General features: G+C 39.1%; 1 protein-coding gene across 2 annotated transcripts in view; it reads left to right on the forward strand.

Moving 5' to 3' along the window:
• TNNI3K (TNNI3 interacting kinase) overlaps positions 1-17,349 on the forward strand; it is a 266,119-nt gene that overhangs the window by 217,959 nt on the left and 30,811 nt on the right. For both annotated transcript variants that reach the window (XM_045199469.2, XM_024565474.4), the window contains one exon: positions 1,233-1,402. In XM_045199469.2, the coding sequence (XP_045055404.1) occupies positions 1,233-1,402 (170 nt within the window). The remainder of the gene's footprint in view (positions 1-1,232; positions 1,403-17,349) is intronic.

Here is a 17,349-nt window from a genome sequence, read left to right on the forward strand (position 1 = left end):
CTCAATCCACTGAGCCATGCCAGCCAGGACCAGTTATATCCTTTTAAAGGGATAATTAAAACTAAGACACAAAATTTACAATAGAGAGACGAAAATGGTGACTGGATTGGAAATCACATATTTGAGAACCAATTGAAGAAAGCAGGGATGCTGGTCCCAGAGAAAAGAAAATTAGGATGAGTCCAACAGCTGTGTTTAAATATCTGAAGAACTATCATATGGCAAAGGGATTGGCCATGCTTTTGATGGGCCAACAGATGGAAATCAAGTGCTATAATAGATCCGGTTTATTTTGAGAAGGAGGTTTATAATGGTTAGAGCTGTCCTAAGATAAATAAATGAATCTGGAGGCAGTGAGTTCCCCATCACTGCCCTAGCTGACTTAAACATTATGCACCGAAGACATTCAATCACAGAAGAGTCTAAAGGTTCATTTCAACCCTGACATCACATAATTCTCAGCGCTTTACTTAGAAATGTCTTGGCTACTATGGAGAGAGCCTAGAATTTACATATATTACTCTTTGAAAACCAAAGCCTTCTGTCTACATGTCTTATGAGATCATAATGTCAAAAGCACTAATGTTCTCCGTCAGGTTAGGTAGAATGTATAAACAGCAAGGTTGTCAAAAACTCAAGAAAACTACTCTTCTATTTTTTATTCTCATCTTTCTCATTTTTCCCCTCATACTTTTCTATTTTCTAGTCAAAGTTAACTATTTGTAACTATTTTTTAAAAGTCTTTCAGAACTCTATTAGTCCTCATGCTTGCCAGACATTAAAGTATCCTTCATTTTATACAATGAATGTATTCTTGGAAAAGTGTGTAAATCCATTGTATGTAAAGGGAGTAATTTCATATAAAGGGAATAATGTTAAGCTATAAGTTAAAGGAACTCTGCCATGAATCAGCATCATAGTGAAAAATTTAGAAAATCTTTTAACCATTAAATAAAAACCTTCTAAATATTTATTTCATGAATTCGATTTCTGAAAAATGAGCATAAATTTAATGGACCAGCTCTCAACATAGAACTAGATCAAAAAAGTAAATTAAGCAGCCAGATGTTGCCATCAGAGACCAAAAGAAAAGGCAGCAGCAAGCTGAGAGGAATAGAAATTAAAATATGAGAAATCCTAGAATAGAAAGTTAAAATAAAGCCATATCTTATTCTAGGACATTAAGCCTGTTGGATTTATTAAATAATTTAGACTGCCCCTCTTTTCCTTAGCTGATGTCTCCTGCATCGAGTAACAGCAGCGGTTCCCTCTCACCTTCTTCTTCTTCCGATTGCCTGGTGAGCAGAGGAGGACCTGGCCGGAGCCATGTGGCAGCTTTACGGAGTCGTTTTGAATTGGAATATGCTCTAAATGCAAGGTCTTATGCTGCCTGGTCCCAAAGGTAAGGGCAATAACCTAAGCAACAGTCTCACAGGCAAGGCAGATTCCAGAGTCTCGTCAAGACAGTCACCCAATTTGATTAGTATCAATGGGCCATTTACAGCCTTGTGACAAGCTTTGAAAGAGGAGTGTTTGAGCCCATTTTTAAAATAATATTATGACTAAAATTCGAAATTTTATTATCTATTCATTTAGGTTCTCTAAGTTTCAAGTAACAGAAAATGAAGCTAGCTTGAGCAAGAATTGTCTAGCTCTAGCCACAAAGGAAAACCATTGAAAGTATTCGGGGGTTATCTTATGTAATCCAAGGAAGAATTCCTTGTATGCAGGAACTAAGAAACAGTTTTGCACCAAAAGTTCAGCATTCTAGAATTACTATATGACCCAGCAATTCTACTGCTAGGTATATACCCCAAAGAATTGAAAACAGGTACTCGAACAATACTTGTATTAAAAATGTATAGCAGCACTAGTCACAATAGACAAAATAATGGAAGCAACACAAATATCCATCACCAGATAAATACATAAGCAAACGGGGTATCCATACAATAGAATATATTCATCTATATAATGGAATGATGTGCTGATACATGCTCCAACATGGGTGAACCCTAATAACATGCCAAATAAAAGAAGGTGTCACATATTGTGTGACCATATTTACATGAATATCCAGAATAGGGGTTTTAGTCAGTTTGGGCTGATATAACAAAATACAGGATGCTGGATGATTTAAACGATAGAAACACATCTTCTCACTGTGGTGTTGGGCACCGTCCTGGTGATAGCATGGCCGAGCTCTGGTGGGACTTACAGGTGGCCCCCTGCTCACCGTGCCATCACATGGCAGAAAAAGCACTGGCCTCTTTTCATCTTTTATAAAGTCACCAGTTCTATCAGATCAGGACTTTACTTTTCTGGTTTCATTTAACCTTAATCACTTCCTTAAAGGTACTATGTCCAATGGAGTCACATAAGGGGTTGAGATTCAGCATATGAATTTCATGGGAGAGGGACACAGCTCAGTCCATAGCAGTAGGCAAATCCATGAAAACAAATTAGATTGGTGGTTGCCAGGGGCTAAGGGGACAGGAGATATTAGGAGTAACTGCTTAGTAAGCACGGGCTTTTATTTTGGGGTGATGGCAATATTTTGAAATTAGATAGAGGTGGTGTTTGCAAAACATTGTGAACGTACTAAATGCCACTGAGTTGTTCATTTAAAGTGATGAATTTTGTTATGTGCACTTCCCTTAAATTTTAAAAAGCTAAAGATTTTTGAACAAATGGGCAAGTCAGAAAAAGAGAAAATATAGTTCAGCATTCTCTTGCACTGAGCCCTGCCGTTTACATGCTGTTCACCACAGACAGCCCTTTGCCTCTCCATTTAATTGCATACTTTCAAGAAGAGCTATATCCGTCATCTATTGCCATAATGCCTGTATGTAAAATCCATGCCAAAACTCAAGGATATATGAGCATAATGACTTATTTCTTCCTCATGTGCCTGTGGGTGGTTTTAGGTGGGCTTGCCTGTGAGCTCAAGGTTGTATCCAGGTCTGCCCCATGTGCCTCTCCTCCTCTTTTGACTAAAACACATACCTGAGGCATGTTCTTCTCATGGGCAAACATGAGAAACTCAAGAGGACAAGCCCAACTTCACACGCACATTTAAAGCCTTTGTTCAGTTTGCCTCCTATGACATTCCATTGGCAAGTCATATAGTTGAGTCCATCAACAGAGAGAGAAGATTCCTTCTACTCACCCTCTAGTGGGAAGAACTACAAAATCACATGACAAAGGGCATAGATACAAAAAGCATAAATTAGGAATAAATGCTGTCTGCTGCAAGAGAAAATGTGATTGGCTTTTCTTTTTGGATCAAGCAGCCACCTCCAGTCTAAGCAAATGTGGTTGGTGTGGAGGTAGGGTCATATTTTGTGAATATAAACTTGGCAGCCAGGGACTCCTGTTCTGGATGGTGGGCAAAAAAGGCAATCACTGTGAGACCAGTGGATACCCTGGAGAGCATGCACTACAGCCCATGAAAAATCAGAAAAGACTGGCTTAAAAATCTCTGTCCTTCCACATGAGTATTTATAAATGCAGAGTATTTATACATGAGTTGTTACCCATGTATGCACACTCACATACACCATCGTCAGAGTAAAGCCATTTATCTTTAATGTGGAGAAAGATTATCTGGAGTTAGCAAGGATCTGACACCATCTACAAACTGCTAATGTTGCCTTCTTAGCCATAGTTGTTATATTCCTGGTCTAACAGAAGATTTGTAGCTACAGCTTTGAAGAGAAAAGAATCTGAATCATGAAGCCTTTACTAAGAAAGTCATAAAATTAAGTATCAGCAAATTTGATTGATAGCCAGGCAAACTGGACACAATCCTTTATTAGATTCCTGTCTCTCACATAATTTCATAAGGGGCTCACAGACCGAGATTAGATTAGCTTTGGTCACAATATCATCTTCTAGTTCCATCTGATCTTCTTACTCTTTGCTTGTGGCTTTAAAATTAATTCTGGGAACAGTCAGGTTTTGATATTTTCAAAGCACAGCCACCTGTCTGCTTGAGGCAGAGGTTAAGAGGATGAGCTGTGGAGTCAGACAGATCAGAGGTTCAGTCTTTGCCTTACCATACACCAGCTCATTGGCCTTCGGCAAGTTACCTGTCAGCTCTTAGGGATGTTATTGGGAGATACAGTATTGTCACAGGAGTCAGTGATTGATTGAAAGATGCCAGCAGACCAAAGCAAAAGATACAAGTGTCTGTAATGTAGGTAAATCACACAGCTTACAGTACACAGACAGCAATACAGCATGGGAGGCCCAGTGGCTCTCCCAGTTAGGTGAGTTGGGGTGGAGGCAACACAGCTTCTTTGGCCTTTAGGAACCCAGAGAGGTATACTACTCCTCATAAAGCTGCTTGAAAGGGTGAGAAAAACCCATTAGGTTTTTTTGAGATGCAGCATTTGTTAGCCTCATAAGGTATTTTATGTCCTTCTGTCTCTTCACGACTGTCACGAAACTCTAATATCAAAGTGTTTATGTACTTGATTTGAATTTCTCTTAACTACCTCGTATACCCTGAGTATTTGCTATGAGAGTACATTGAAGGTCAGTTCACTAGTTGTGCCATCCTTCCAGCAAGCTCAGCAGTCTTTAGACTCTTGAAATTAATTCCAGAATAGGTAAAGCATTTAGCTAAAGTGTAAGATTCACCAAGATAAGAATATCTATTTAATCCATAACTGTATCCCTAGTATCTAGCCATGTAATTGGCATAAAGGCAATATGTAATAAATGTAAGTTTCATAAAGAATTGGATAAAATGACTTCATACATTATAATTATCATTAACTTGTACCATGATCAGTGAACAAGCTTTAATTATTTTCTCTATTTGTTCCATTTAAGTAGCTATCACTACTGAGTATCTACTGCATTCTGGGTATTATTTTAAACACTTTGAATTGTCAACTAAGCAATCCTTAGGGAATAAGTATTCCAATTTTTTTTAGTTTTATTTATTTATTTTTAGAGAGGAAGGGAGGGAGAAAGAAGGAGAGAGAAACATCAATGTGTGGTTGCCTCTCATGAGCCCCCTGCTGGGGACCTGGCCTGCAACCCAGGCATGTGCCCTGACTGAGAATCCAACCAGTGACCCTTTGGTTAGCAGGCCAGCACTCAATCCACTAAGCCACACCAGCCAGGGCTAAGCATGCCTAGAGGTGAGGATACTGAGACTCAGGAAGGGTGAGCAACTTTCCTAAGTTTGTGGAGGCAGAGTGAGAATTCTCACTCAAGACTCTCCTATGCTTTCAGAATTTCTCTGGCACAGGAGGTGGCACTTTTCAGAAGCTTGATCTATCTCACCAGTATTTATACATGTGTCTGCTACACTTCTTCCAGTTTCTTCTGGAAGTGGGTCAGAGAAAGAATGCAGCTACTCCTCCCAAGCTTTCTTTTTGAGCTTGTGTATATATGAAAGATAGAGCAACTGAGACCAGAGATCAATAGGTTCTTAAAGTCAAAGAGCCCGAGGATGCAGGAACTGATGAACTAACTCCAACAAGGCCATAAGTTTAACAACCTGGAAGACAGTGGCTCTCAGCTTTGGCTGAACATTAGAATCCTCTGGGGAGCTTTTACAAGCACCAATGGCCAAGGCCAATTAAACCAGAATCCATGGGGCTGACACCCAGACACCAGAATCTTTTAAACTTCCCAAATGATTCCAATATTCACCCAAGTATGAGATGCGTGCTAGAAAGGATGCTACACTGCAAACCTGCCAGTCACTCTGTGGGAAGGGGATGCAAGTGGTAGAGTAAATAGAAGAGGGAAATGAGAGCATTGGTGAGAAGGCAGCTGTGACCAAAGGAGAATATTGTGAAGGCCGATTCCTGTGTGGTCCCTCCCCAAAGCCCTTGCAATGTACTAGTAACCTCTGAGCTGAGAAGCATCCACACTATTTATTAAAATCACACAAGGTATAATTTTTAGCCTGGCATCATGCTTTTAAAAAATGAGTGCACGATTTGGCCTGGAGTTCCCAATTCTGAGCCTCAGAGCCCTCAACAAATGTCTTTAAAATAGTACATTTGTATTTTCCACTTTGTGAAGTTTATAGCTTATCATTTTGGAATGCTTGAGGTGAAGGGATTTGGGGGGTTTTGGTTATTGTTTGTTTGTATATTTGTTTTTAATAATTATTTTCTTTCATAAAATAAATGTCAAAGTGGGACATTGTGTCAGATATTTTTTCCACAGGTCATAGGCATTCACTAATTCCTACTGAAACCACAGAGGAAATCTGAGATTGAGGAAGGCATGTTTTAATTTCTGCCTCTTTTAAAATATTTTGTGTCTCTAGATATATTTGGAAAACTAAGCATGTGGCACTTGCTCCTCCCACAAGGTCTGAAATCTCCCATCTTATACATGGATTACATCATGTAAATTTAGAAATGACAAAGTAATACACAACCTTTCAGATGTGAAAACCAATTAGTGTTTGTGTGGAGCTGGACTCTAAGAATAGATTGCTATGACCTAGTTAGCTGTCCAGGAGAAGAAAAGCAGAGATGCAGAGACTGGAATTAATTTTTCACATTACAACAGGGCCCATCAAAGGGTTCCTTTAAATAGAAACTTTGCCCAGTGCACTTAAAATGCAATTCAACTTACAAAAGTTGAATATGTTATAAAATTTTAATTTTCATGTAGTTTTTCTGGAATGCAGCAAATGTGTAAGATAATAGCACCATGAAACTGATGTTCCTAGAAGGAATTAAAAAAAAAAAAAAAGACAGTCACTAGAGGATCCGGTCCATTTGCTGTTGTGGAGCAGGACGTTTATCAAGTAAAACCAGTCTTGCTGCCTCCTTATCATTAAAGGTCAGACACTCCCCTTTTACATACCACCTCCCCTGTGTGCTTTCTTGTACTGAAACTTCCCTTGTGCTCCTTAAATGTTTTCTTTTCTTTCAAATCCTCCTTCATGTCAAATTTATTACATTATGAGCTCACCACAATCAACAGTTCCAGCACTGTGCTCATGGTCCCTTTAAACTCCTCCCGCCTTGCTTCTCTTTTCTTCATTAGTTTTTTGTGGTTGTTGTTGTTTTCTTTTGTTTTTTTTAACAAAACAAAGTATATGTTTTCTTCCATTGATGAGGAGGGGAGAGAGAGAGAGGGAGAGGGAGAGGTGAGAGGAACATCAATTGATTGACTCCCATATGCACCTCTAATGGGGTTCAAACCCACAACCTAAGTATGTTCCCTGACTAGGAATCAAACCCACAACCTTCTGGTGTATGGGACAACACCCCAACCAACTGAGCCACCTGGCCAGGGCTTCATGAGTTTTCTTGTGACTTCATACAATCCATGACTTCAACATCTCTCTCTCTATATATATATATATCCCCCTCCCTCTCTCCCTCTTCCCCCCAACACACATACATACACTCATGCACACACCTTTATCCACCAGACATGTCCAACCTTGACTGATCTGCTTCCTTTGTAAAGTCTCTAACTTCTCTCGCCATCCAGCTCCCCCATGCCCTAATCCACTTACCCCTCTACTGCCAGCATGTTTTATTTCTATAGAACTAAAGTATGTCATTACCCTAGTTTAAAATAGCCAATCATTGTCCTTGCCTGGAACCCAAAATGGTCAATGATACATGTTTTGAGTTTTAACTCTCACTGAACACCTTATGTTCCATTGGTGCTAGACAGAGAATAATACCGACACTTCTGAAAAGCATTCCAAGATTTGGGGAACTATGCGAGGCATTTTTTGGTAAACCTAATGACAATGGAGGTGCTAGTGATGTTTAATGACCCCGAGGACAGAGTATTAAACTTCTACAATGTTTTGGACAACCCTACGAAATAAAGAATGATCCTGCGCAAAGCAGTAATAGAATCCTCAGCAATGTATTGTGTATTATAGACACTGTAGTTCTGCTATTTCCAGTACACACCCTATGCTTGACCAACTGTCCACCTATTCCTGTACTCTAACTTTTAACTTTATCCCCACTCAATCTTGTCAAAGTATTTATTAATCCGCCTTCAGTAATATCTCAATTAGCTTAAGCACTATGTCATGAGGGAGCTACCCCACCCCCACCCAGGCCTTACCAAGGGCCACAACTCTTTGTGCCACTTTGTGCACTTACATTGCTTTCTCTTATAATTATTTATTTTTATTTTCTCATTAGCTCACAAATAATTTCAGGATAGAAATGTTCTCCTTTTTATTTTTATTCAAATGCTGACAATATCTCATTTATAATTTAACTGTATGTGATATTAAAAATGGGTATTTATACTAAATTAAGGGAATCATTAGTAGGCCTATGAACGTTTTTGACCCTTACATTTCTGTCAGTTTCAAATCTCTTTTTTTCCAAAAACAATGAACCACCAGCTAATTCAAGCTTCTTTCTACCTCACTTCCTCACCAATAGAGCATTAAATGTTCTCCTGTTCCTTTTTAATAAAGAAAAGCATAGAATGTGGGTATCTGAAATGTATGAGAACAGAAATGGCTAACACATTCATTCCCTGTGTGTTTATAGGAGATAGTGCTCTGATCTGAGAAAAGTTTCATTGAAGAGGCAGATGATGGAGATGTCGTTCACATATAGAGAACGAGATGAACAAACATGAAATAATGATCATGAACACTTTTTCCTTCCTTCTCAAAAATAATTGGCGTGCTTTTTCCAGCTGATCTATAATAGTAATTTTACATATATCAAGTATCCACATTTAGATAGTTCTGTTTTCAGTTTTTCTATTCTGCTGCATTGGGACATTTGTTTATCCCTGTGTCTTTCATTTGATCTGTTCTTTCATTGGGACCATGTTTCTTTGTGTATTTGGGCAACATCCCTGTGTTTGTTTCTGTGTACTGGGTAGAGCTTCTTTGACTCCGTGTCTTGGTAGTGTGGCTTAATGTGTTAGGTGTCCTGTAGGGTCCAGTGGCACAGCCTTCCCTATTACCCAAGCCGGGTACTGAAGGTGTGCCCTTCATGTGAGCTGAGTACACACTCCTATTCTAGTTGAACCTTGGTTGCTGTTGGCAGAATAATGGGAAAGATTTACCCAGACCAGTCAGCTGCAAGGACTGGCCATCCACTGATCACCAACCTCCACCCTCTATGGAGGATCGGCTGTGCAAGGGCAGGGTAGTGGTGCACTGACATAGTCTGTAGCTGTCCACTGGGTTTTTAGGCTCTGGGGTTACCTAGATGGTGCAGGCTAAGGTCAGCCCCAACCTGTATTTTGACTGGGACCACCCTGCCTGAGCTATAAAACAATCTACAGATGGCTGTTACTTGTACTGGGCTTGGAGTTTCCCAGGCAAAGCCGAGCTGTGACCCTAGGATGGCTGCTGCTAGTGCTGGACCTTGGGCCACTTAATAAGAGGTATGGGGGCTAAGGGTCACTGAGGCCAGCTGTTGCTTGTTTGATAGGATTTGGGAATTTGTGAAGCATGAGCCAAGACAAAGCCACTGTTAACAGCTTGGGTGGGCCCATAAAGTGGGTGGGATGGAGCCTAGGGGATCTCAAGGATGGAGCAAAGCATGTTAGCCCCATTGACAGAGACTCAGATATGGCATCCGCCTGCCAACTCTGTGGCTATGTTGGGGGAGGGCTTAGAAAAGCAACAGTGGCCTCTGGCTCCCTGTGTACCACTGGTACCTTTCAATCTGCTACCCCAGTGGTGCTGGAGCTCAGAGTGAGAGAGTCTGAGTAGGTGATTACATGTGTGGGTTCTTTAAGGGGAACTACTTGGGATTCCAGAAGTTTCTTCTACTGACTCAATCCCTGCCATTTTTTGCAGCCAGAAGGTATGGGGACTTATCTTCCTGGCACTGGAACTCTGGGATGGGGGGTCCTGATGTGGGGCTGGGACTCCTTGCTCTTGAGATATGCCTCCCAAATTTTTATCTACCATATATGGACGTGGGACCAGCCCATTCCATGTCTCCATGTCTCCCACCCAACTAGATTGAAGTGGTTTCTTTAATTCTGTAGTTGTTGGACTTCCATTCAACTTGGTTTCTGATGGTTCTGAGTCATGGTTGTTCTATAGTTAATTGCAATTTTGATGTGATTGTGCAAGAAGGCAAACTGTGTTTACCTATACCTCCATCTGGACCAGAAGTCTCTTTCCTCCTTTATTGAAATATATTTTAGTGATATGGAATTTGAGGGGTTTAATTAATTCTTTCCTGAATGTTCAAAGTGTATTCCACATGTTTTTGACTTGCTGTTAAAACTTCATCTGTAAATCTAATTGTAATTTCTTTTATTTTCAATCTGCCCTTTCTAGCTGCTGTTAGAACTTACTGTTTTTGATATACTGTAATTTAACTATGTTGTACATAATTATAGATTTGCCTTTCTTGCTTTGAATTTGTTGGGTGTATAGAATCTGAGACTTGGCATCTTTCATAAATTCTGGATAATATTCAGCCACCACCTTTTCTAATATGTCTTTACCCTATGTTCTTTATTATCTATTTCTGGAACTCTAGAAGTATTTTATATTTTTTTCACTCTATTTTTCAAATTTCTCAATATCTTCTTTTCTTTTTTATTTATTTCCCACCTATACTTTTTCTATGCTGTTTTCTATTTCTTCAAATCTATCTTCCAGTTCATATATATTCTCAGTAGCTGGATCAAATATGTTGTTCTGCTCATTGAATTTCTATTTCAATTCATTTCTTATTTTTATGTCATTTGTAGAAGTTTAACTTTTTTCAACTTGACTGGACAGATTTGAAAATCTCTTTTTCCTTCCACGTGCTCTTAAATGCTTATTTTTATTCAAATATATTTATTTTATATTCTATATTTGAGTAGCTGATATTTCTAATATCTGCAGTTTTTATAAATCTAATTATATAATTTGTTGCTTCTGATAATTCTTGTTCCTTGTTTCTTTATGTATTTAGATATTTTTGTTTGTACTTTGAGCTTATATTCTTTAGAATTATATTTCTGGCATTGTTTTTCCTTATTTGGTGAAGGTGACTTCATAAACTTGTTTTTTCTTTTGTTGATTATCTAGAGAAGCTAACTTCTGAAGATCATTTTAAAACTCAACTTAGAGTTCTTTATAAAACGCATGTAATAATATTTTTCTTCTAAAACTTATATATGTGTGGTCTTATGGCTGAGACTTCTCAGGGTAAATATTTTATTTCTTTTTTGTCTCACCTTATCTGGAGCCAGGCATGAAATAGGGCACTTATCCTCTGCATCTCCATGTTCAGAGTGGATTTATTCTTTCCTAGTTCACCCTGGGGTTGTGCTTTGAGGATTTTAGCTTCATATCAGAGTTTCTTATCTGGCCTGCCACTTTACTTGGGTCCATGTTGTGCTTCCCCACTGTGGTCCAACAAAATCCAAGCTTTAGACCAACAAGAATCAGTATGAGAGCATCTTCATAGCATTCACATCCATCTGGAATTACAGTAGTTTTGGCCAATCATTTCATTGGTATCTACACTAACTTGTTAACAATGTAAGGGTATGAACTTCTCTCCTTTTTGATGTTGTATCTCCAGTACTTAGAACTGTGTTTGGCACATGGTAGGTGTTCAATACCTATACGAAAAAAATGAATGATCATGATAGCTCCTCACAACCATCGTGCCATTTAATTTTCACAACACTCTTTTTAAGTAGTACTGCTGTGTCCCATTTTTCAGGTTAAAAAAATGAAACTCAAATAATTTAAGTAATTTATATGAAACCATAGAGTGGAAAGTGGTAGTTAATTGTTGTTTCTGGTCCTGTCTGGTACTATTTTCACTATGCCATGCTATCTCTAGAGACTAAACTTGCCCAACATGTTCGAATAATCTTTAAGAGGCAGGAACTTCTAGGCTCTGGTTTTGCTTGGTGGATAATCAGCTCAGAGCTATCCAAAGTGCTGAACTACCTCACTCTAGCTGCACCAGATCCAACGGATCATAGTGCACTCTCATTCTACACAGTCAGTGTTTCCCTTCCCACTCTGACTACCTCTGATACTAGCCTCTTTCCTCAGCATATGCCTGCTCATAATAGGTCTTTATCATCAGCTGTCTGCAATGATATAAACCTGACCTGAACAAAACTCCACATGCGCTGCCTCATTCACCAGCATGCCATGGCCTAACCTGCCCTCTCTATCTCCTTGAATCATGTCTCTGGAAACCAGCCTCCCTGGCCATATCTCTAAAATGGCAAAAAAAAACAATTATAATATATTTAAAAACAAATTATTGGGAACCAGTTTTAAGGCTAACTAACTCTACTTTAGCATCATTTCTTAATGAAATACATTGCAAAACTGCATTTTTTATTTCCTCATAAATATATTTTCTACTACAGAAGTAAACTACATTTACTATATTTTTAAAAGAACATTTTTGCTGGTGTCCTGAGGCAACAAATAGGTTATCTAGTGATGGAGGATTTCATGAGTTTTTAAATCCTGGAAATAAAGAAAAATATTTCACATTCTAACTCATAAACATAATGAAAGCCCAGACTCTTTTAGCTGATTCTACACAGGAATGATGTTAAGATTTACAAATGTAAGGGGATAATAAAAATATAGCACCTTTGGCTTTCTAAATTGTTTCTTTACTTATTAAATATTGATTTTAAATATGACACTTACAGAATTTATGAAAGAGCTCAGTGGGCATCAAAGTATCTCATTAGCATTTAACTCTTACTTCAACAATGTCTTCTGAGCCTGTAGAATGAGTTTCCTTACTAACTCACTTGACTTAAGTCCTATCGGCCTTCCTCACAGTGTTTATGTAATGAGGAGAGCAAGACTTTGCTTGTCTAATCTAGGGACAAGACAGCTCTTTTTCTGGGGTAGTTATCACCTGAGGGATGCATACTTCTGTGTCACTCACTTGCTGAGGGTCAGATATCAAGCTCATTAAGGGTCTGCACTGAAAAAATATAAAAGCCAAAGGAGAGCAGCTGGAATCCAAGCAAGTGCCATGATGCCTGTCAGCTGCCTTTTATCTCATTCTTTTTAAGCTCAAATCTTCTGGAGGTTCCTATAATTTCTCTAATGAACAAAAGTAGAAAAATCCTTAATGTCGTGGGATACGAGTTTGAGAGGGGAAATAGCTATTCACATTGATGTGAGGATGTGGAAGTACTTGCTTGGTACACCTCCTCCTTATGTCCCCGAATGTGACCTAATAAGGAGGGGAAATTAAGGGAAGTGGAGATGGGTCTTGCAGGAAGTTAAAACTATTTCTCTGGAGGTCCAAAAAATAAGCATAGCCATCTCTTTATAGTTATAAAAATCTCCTCCTAATAGGTCCAGGTGCACTACAGTGAAATAAGCAAACAATTCCCATATGCTCATATACACACAAAAAAACAAAAAGACTAAATTGATTGCTAGTGCCCTCTGCTTTTCATGCTGCTGATATCCTAAAAATCATCAGAATTGGAAATAATCTATGCTGAATAGCTATGGGGCTCTATGTAAGAGCTCCTTTACAGCTGCTGTGGACCTAAGGCAACATTGCGGTTCTTTTCTAGTTGCTTTGCTCTCTAGCGCCACCTAGCAATCAGTTGACAAACCTCTCGTGGGGCCTACAGCCTCTTCTGACTGCTAATATTTAGAAAAGGAGAAAGGCTTGGAGATTTATTTCACACGGAACAAAAGGCGTTCAGCCTTAAAGTTAGGAGCATGTGAAAAAAATCTGTCTTTCCTTTCAGTTCCTTGACTTTTAAAACTACCCTTAGTTTGAAACAGGCTTTCTCCATGAAAAAAATAAAAGGAGAACATCAAACAAAACATTCTGTTCAGAAGAGGAAGTGATGAAAAAATGGGAAATTAATGGAAGTGAAGACATGAGAAGCGCTCTACGTGTGTAAAAGTGGCACCTCTTTTATAAGCTGCAAGGCACAAAGCTTTGCATGAAAAGAGTGAGTGACTGACACATTTAGGTTACAACATATGCACTTGAGAGAGAGAATGAGATGCAACTCTTGCCACGGCTATTCTGAGGCTATAATTTCATGCTCTTTTCTATCCTTAGTAGTGCTTGTGAGCGACCTAAAATGGGCTCCCTCATCACCCAAAGGGCCAGCCACAGTATGCTTTCCTCTTCAAGCATTTTGTAATACTAATTAACTAATTCCCAGCCACTTGCATGGAACCTGCAAAGTTTGCCAGAGGCAAACGGCTAAATAAAAGGTGACAGATTTCTCAGTTTCCAATTAGATGAAATGACATATTGGGACAACGAATAGCCTGACTTTCTAATAATGAGAGTTTTATGAGTTTTCCATTCCTGGAAAAGAAGAGCAGCTCTGGCCCTGTCTCTATGCACAACCAAAACAAAAGCCTAGACCCACTCTGTACATCAAAGCACACAGATCCTGCCTTTGGCAGTGACGGTTGCTGTGTGGACTGAAAGTAAGACTTGGTCCAAAAATGCTGCTTCTGAGACTGCTTCTCCTCGACTGAAATGTCTGACAAGACACAGCACAAGGACCAAAGAGAACAACCGGCCTAATTAAATCTGTACAGGCAGCACCGTGCGCTGTTCAACAGCCTGACTATAGCTCTGGCCCCGCCCAGCTCCCTCCTGACTTCAGTGTTTGCGCTGTGAATCTCTTGCTAGCATGGCAACTGTTGCTATGTTTGCAGTAATAAGAAGTGGGCTATGCTGGTGTCTCTGTAATGATTCAGATACAAGAGCAATGATTTCCAAATAGATTTCTGAAGCAGCTCTTACAATGGCGCTGCACAGTTTAACAGGTTTAATTCCTCATATATTCTTTTCTTCCTTTCTCGTTTAACATCTCCCATATGGACTAAATCTAATCCTCATATAATGCAAAAATGGCAACGTCCTTCTTTTTGCTTGCTAGTATTTGAAAGTGGAAATTTCCTATTAAAGAAGACATTCTACAAGTCATCATTTCTTATTATTTCCTGGAAACAATGAGATTGAGGAGATATATATATGTGTGTGTATATATGTATGTATATATGTGTGTAAAAAATACACACATATGTATAAAATACAGCCTGAAAAAATTTGAACCCAGCAAAAAATTAATTCTCGTATTAATCAAAGTGGAATGAAAACCATCTACCATTAATATTCATGATACTAGCTGAGCATTTTCTATTAATGAGCAGATGTTTTAAAGGCCTCGATTGCAAAGAAGTACAAATTCACTAGTGGATATATGTTGACCTTTCTGCATCCTCTTCCAAAAAGATAGTGAAAAATAATGAAATCTTTCTCTCTTTTTTTTTTTTTGGCCTTAATTAGGCACCTATTTGCCAGCCAGTGGGAACTGCCCCCCTACATGTCACGGAATGCTAACACAGCCTAGACTCCTGAAGGGATGTGATTAAGACCACATGCACTGAGGGCAATATTAACCTGGTCAAAAAGAAAGAAAAAGAAGACACATACATGTTTTTATCACTTACTATATTCCAGACACTATTGTGCATTTCTTGTATGCCACTCACCTTATTGACTTATCATAACTCTTTTACAAGGTAAGATTTGTTTGTCCATATTCTACAAATAAGAAAACTGGAGCACAGAAAGGATAACTGACCTGCCCCAGGCTTTTTAACTAGTGAATAGCCTAGAGCAGCCTGACTCCAAAGCCCACGTTCTTTGCACCCCTTGCTGAGCTGCTGTAGCGTGAGAGAGCTGCCCCTGTGCTAATCAGCCATGTGGCATGGTCAAGCCCCTGCCCGCCTTGGGTTTCAGGAGTCTCATCCACACCGAAGCATGCGAACTTGATCCTTGCTATTCAAGGTACAGCCCACAAACCAGCAGCTTCAGCTTCACCTGAGATCTTGTTAGAAACTCAGACTCCCAAGCTCCACATGGACTTTCTGAGTCGCAAGCTACACTTTAACAAGATTTTAACTGGCATGGATATACACTAAAATTTAAGAAGCACAGGACTTGCCAGTCTCTGTGGGCCTACCCCTTCCTGCTCAAGTATATGTAGAATGTTCTCCCTGTTATCTCTGTATTTCTAGATCCTACCTTCCCTCCAATGTTGAATCACTGCTCTCTATAAGCATTCCTAATCTCCTCCTGTACCTGATAAAATATGTTTCTCTCTTCTAAGAGGAGTCTTATTTATTTCAGTTCACTCCCCACTTTTTACTTAGTAGTATGTCTCTGTTGTATGTGTTCCTTGAGGGGGAGACCCATCCATGTAAAACAATTTTTTACCTTTATATCTGGTGGCATAGTGTATTATACTAAAGAAAGCCTATTGAAAGAAAAGTTGAATAAAACATTATCTTAATTTAGTTACAGATGTTATATAAGGCTCCAATTGTAAGATCCCCATATTCCACAAGCACTTTCCAAGAACTCTTTAAATATGGGAGGAAGAGGCTTGCAAGCAGTACACATGCCAAGAGTGGCTTTTAGATTTTTCACTGCGCCCCCATCTTTTTAGCACACAATTGCATGAAAGGTTCAGTAAAGACCAAACTCAGCTTCAAAATCTCCTCCTCTAGGAAGTCTTCCTAGATACCCTCAACTGGTTATATATCCGTCATGTTTTTTGCTGTGCATATTCCATAAAGGCATAGAAACTATGTCCTAATCATTATAATTATGTTAACTCCCCCCTTACACACACACACACACACACACACAGTATGTTCTTTGAGGTCTCCTGTCCTTCTTCGAATTCTTAATATTTACCACAGCGCTTGGCTTAGCATATAGTAAGTAAGTGGTAGATATATGCTTATGGAGTAAATGAATGGCTTATTCAAATGCAAACCTTTAGACTCCAAAGTCTCTTTTGTTGCTCCACATTAGGGTTCATTGACACCTAGGACATGGAGAAATACAGTTCTGTGGTGAGATTTAAGAAACGCTTGTTTCGGCCATGTTGGCATTCACTACCAACATGGACTTTAATTTACTGTCACATGAGCTAGTCATCTATAGGCACAGGAGCTCTGAGACTTAGGAACTCAAGTGCCTTTGGGATACCTAAGGTTGAAACTTGAAGCAGTGTTTTTTTTTTTTTTTTCTCTCTCTTAGTAAGTCAGACAACCATTTACTCAACAAACATTTACAGAGTGCCTACATCGTGCTAGGAGTTTGCTAGAGACTGGAGGTGTCAGAAAGAATACAGAGTATCATCTTTCCTACCTTTGAGTAGTCTACAATTAACAGTAGACCCCAAATGTGTTACAGGTTATGTTGAGAAAGTATTCAGCCATATGATATGCGAAACAGAGACATTTATTGAAGAAGATAGAAGATACAGAAAACATTGTACACAGGACAATGATGCCTCAATAGGTACCTTGAGACCTCACACAGTTCTCCCAATCGCCATCAGCTGCCCCAT

This window comes from Desmodus rotundus, chromosome 3, assembly GCF_022682495.2.
Source record: "Desmodus rotundus isolate HL8 chromosome 3, HLdesRot8A.1, whole genome shotgun sequence".
In the NCBI taxonomy this organism is placed as follows: domain Eukaryota; kingdom Metazoa; phylum Chordata; class Mammalia; order Chiroptera; family Phyllostomidae; genus Desmodus; species Desmodus rotundus.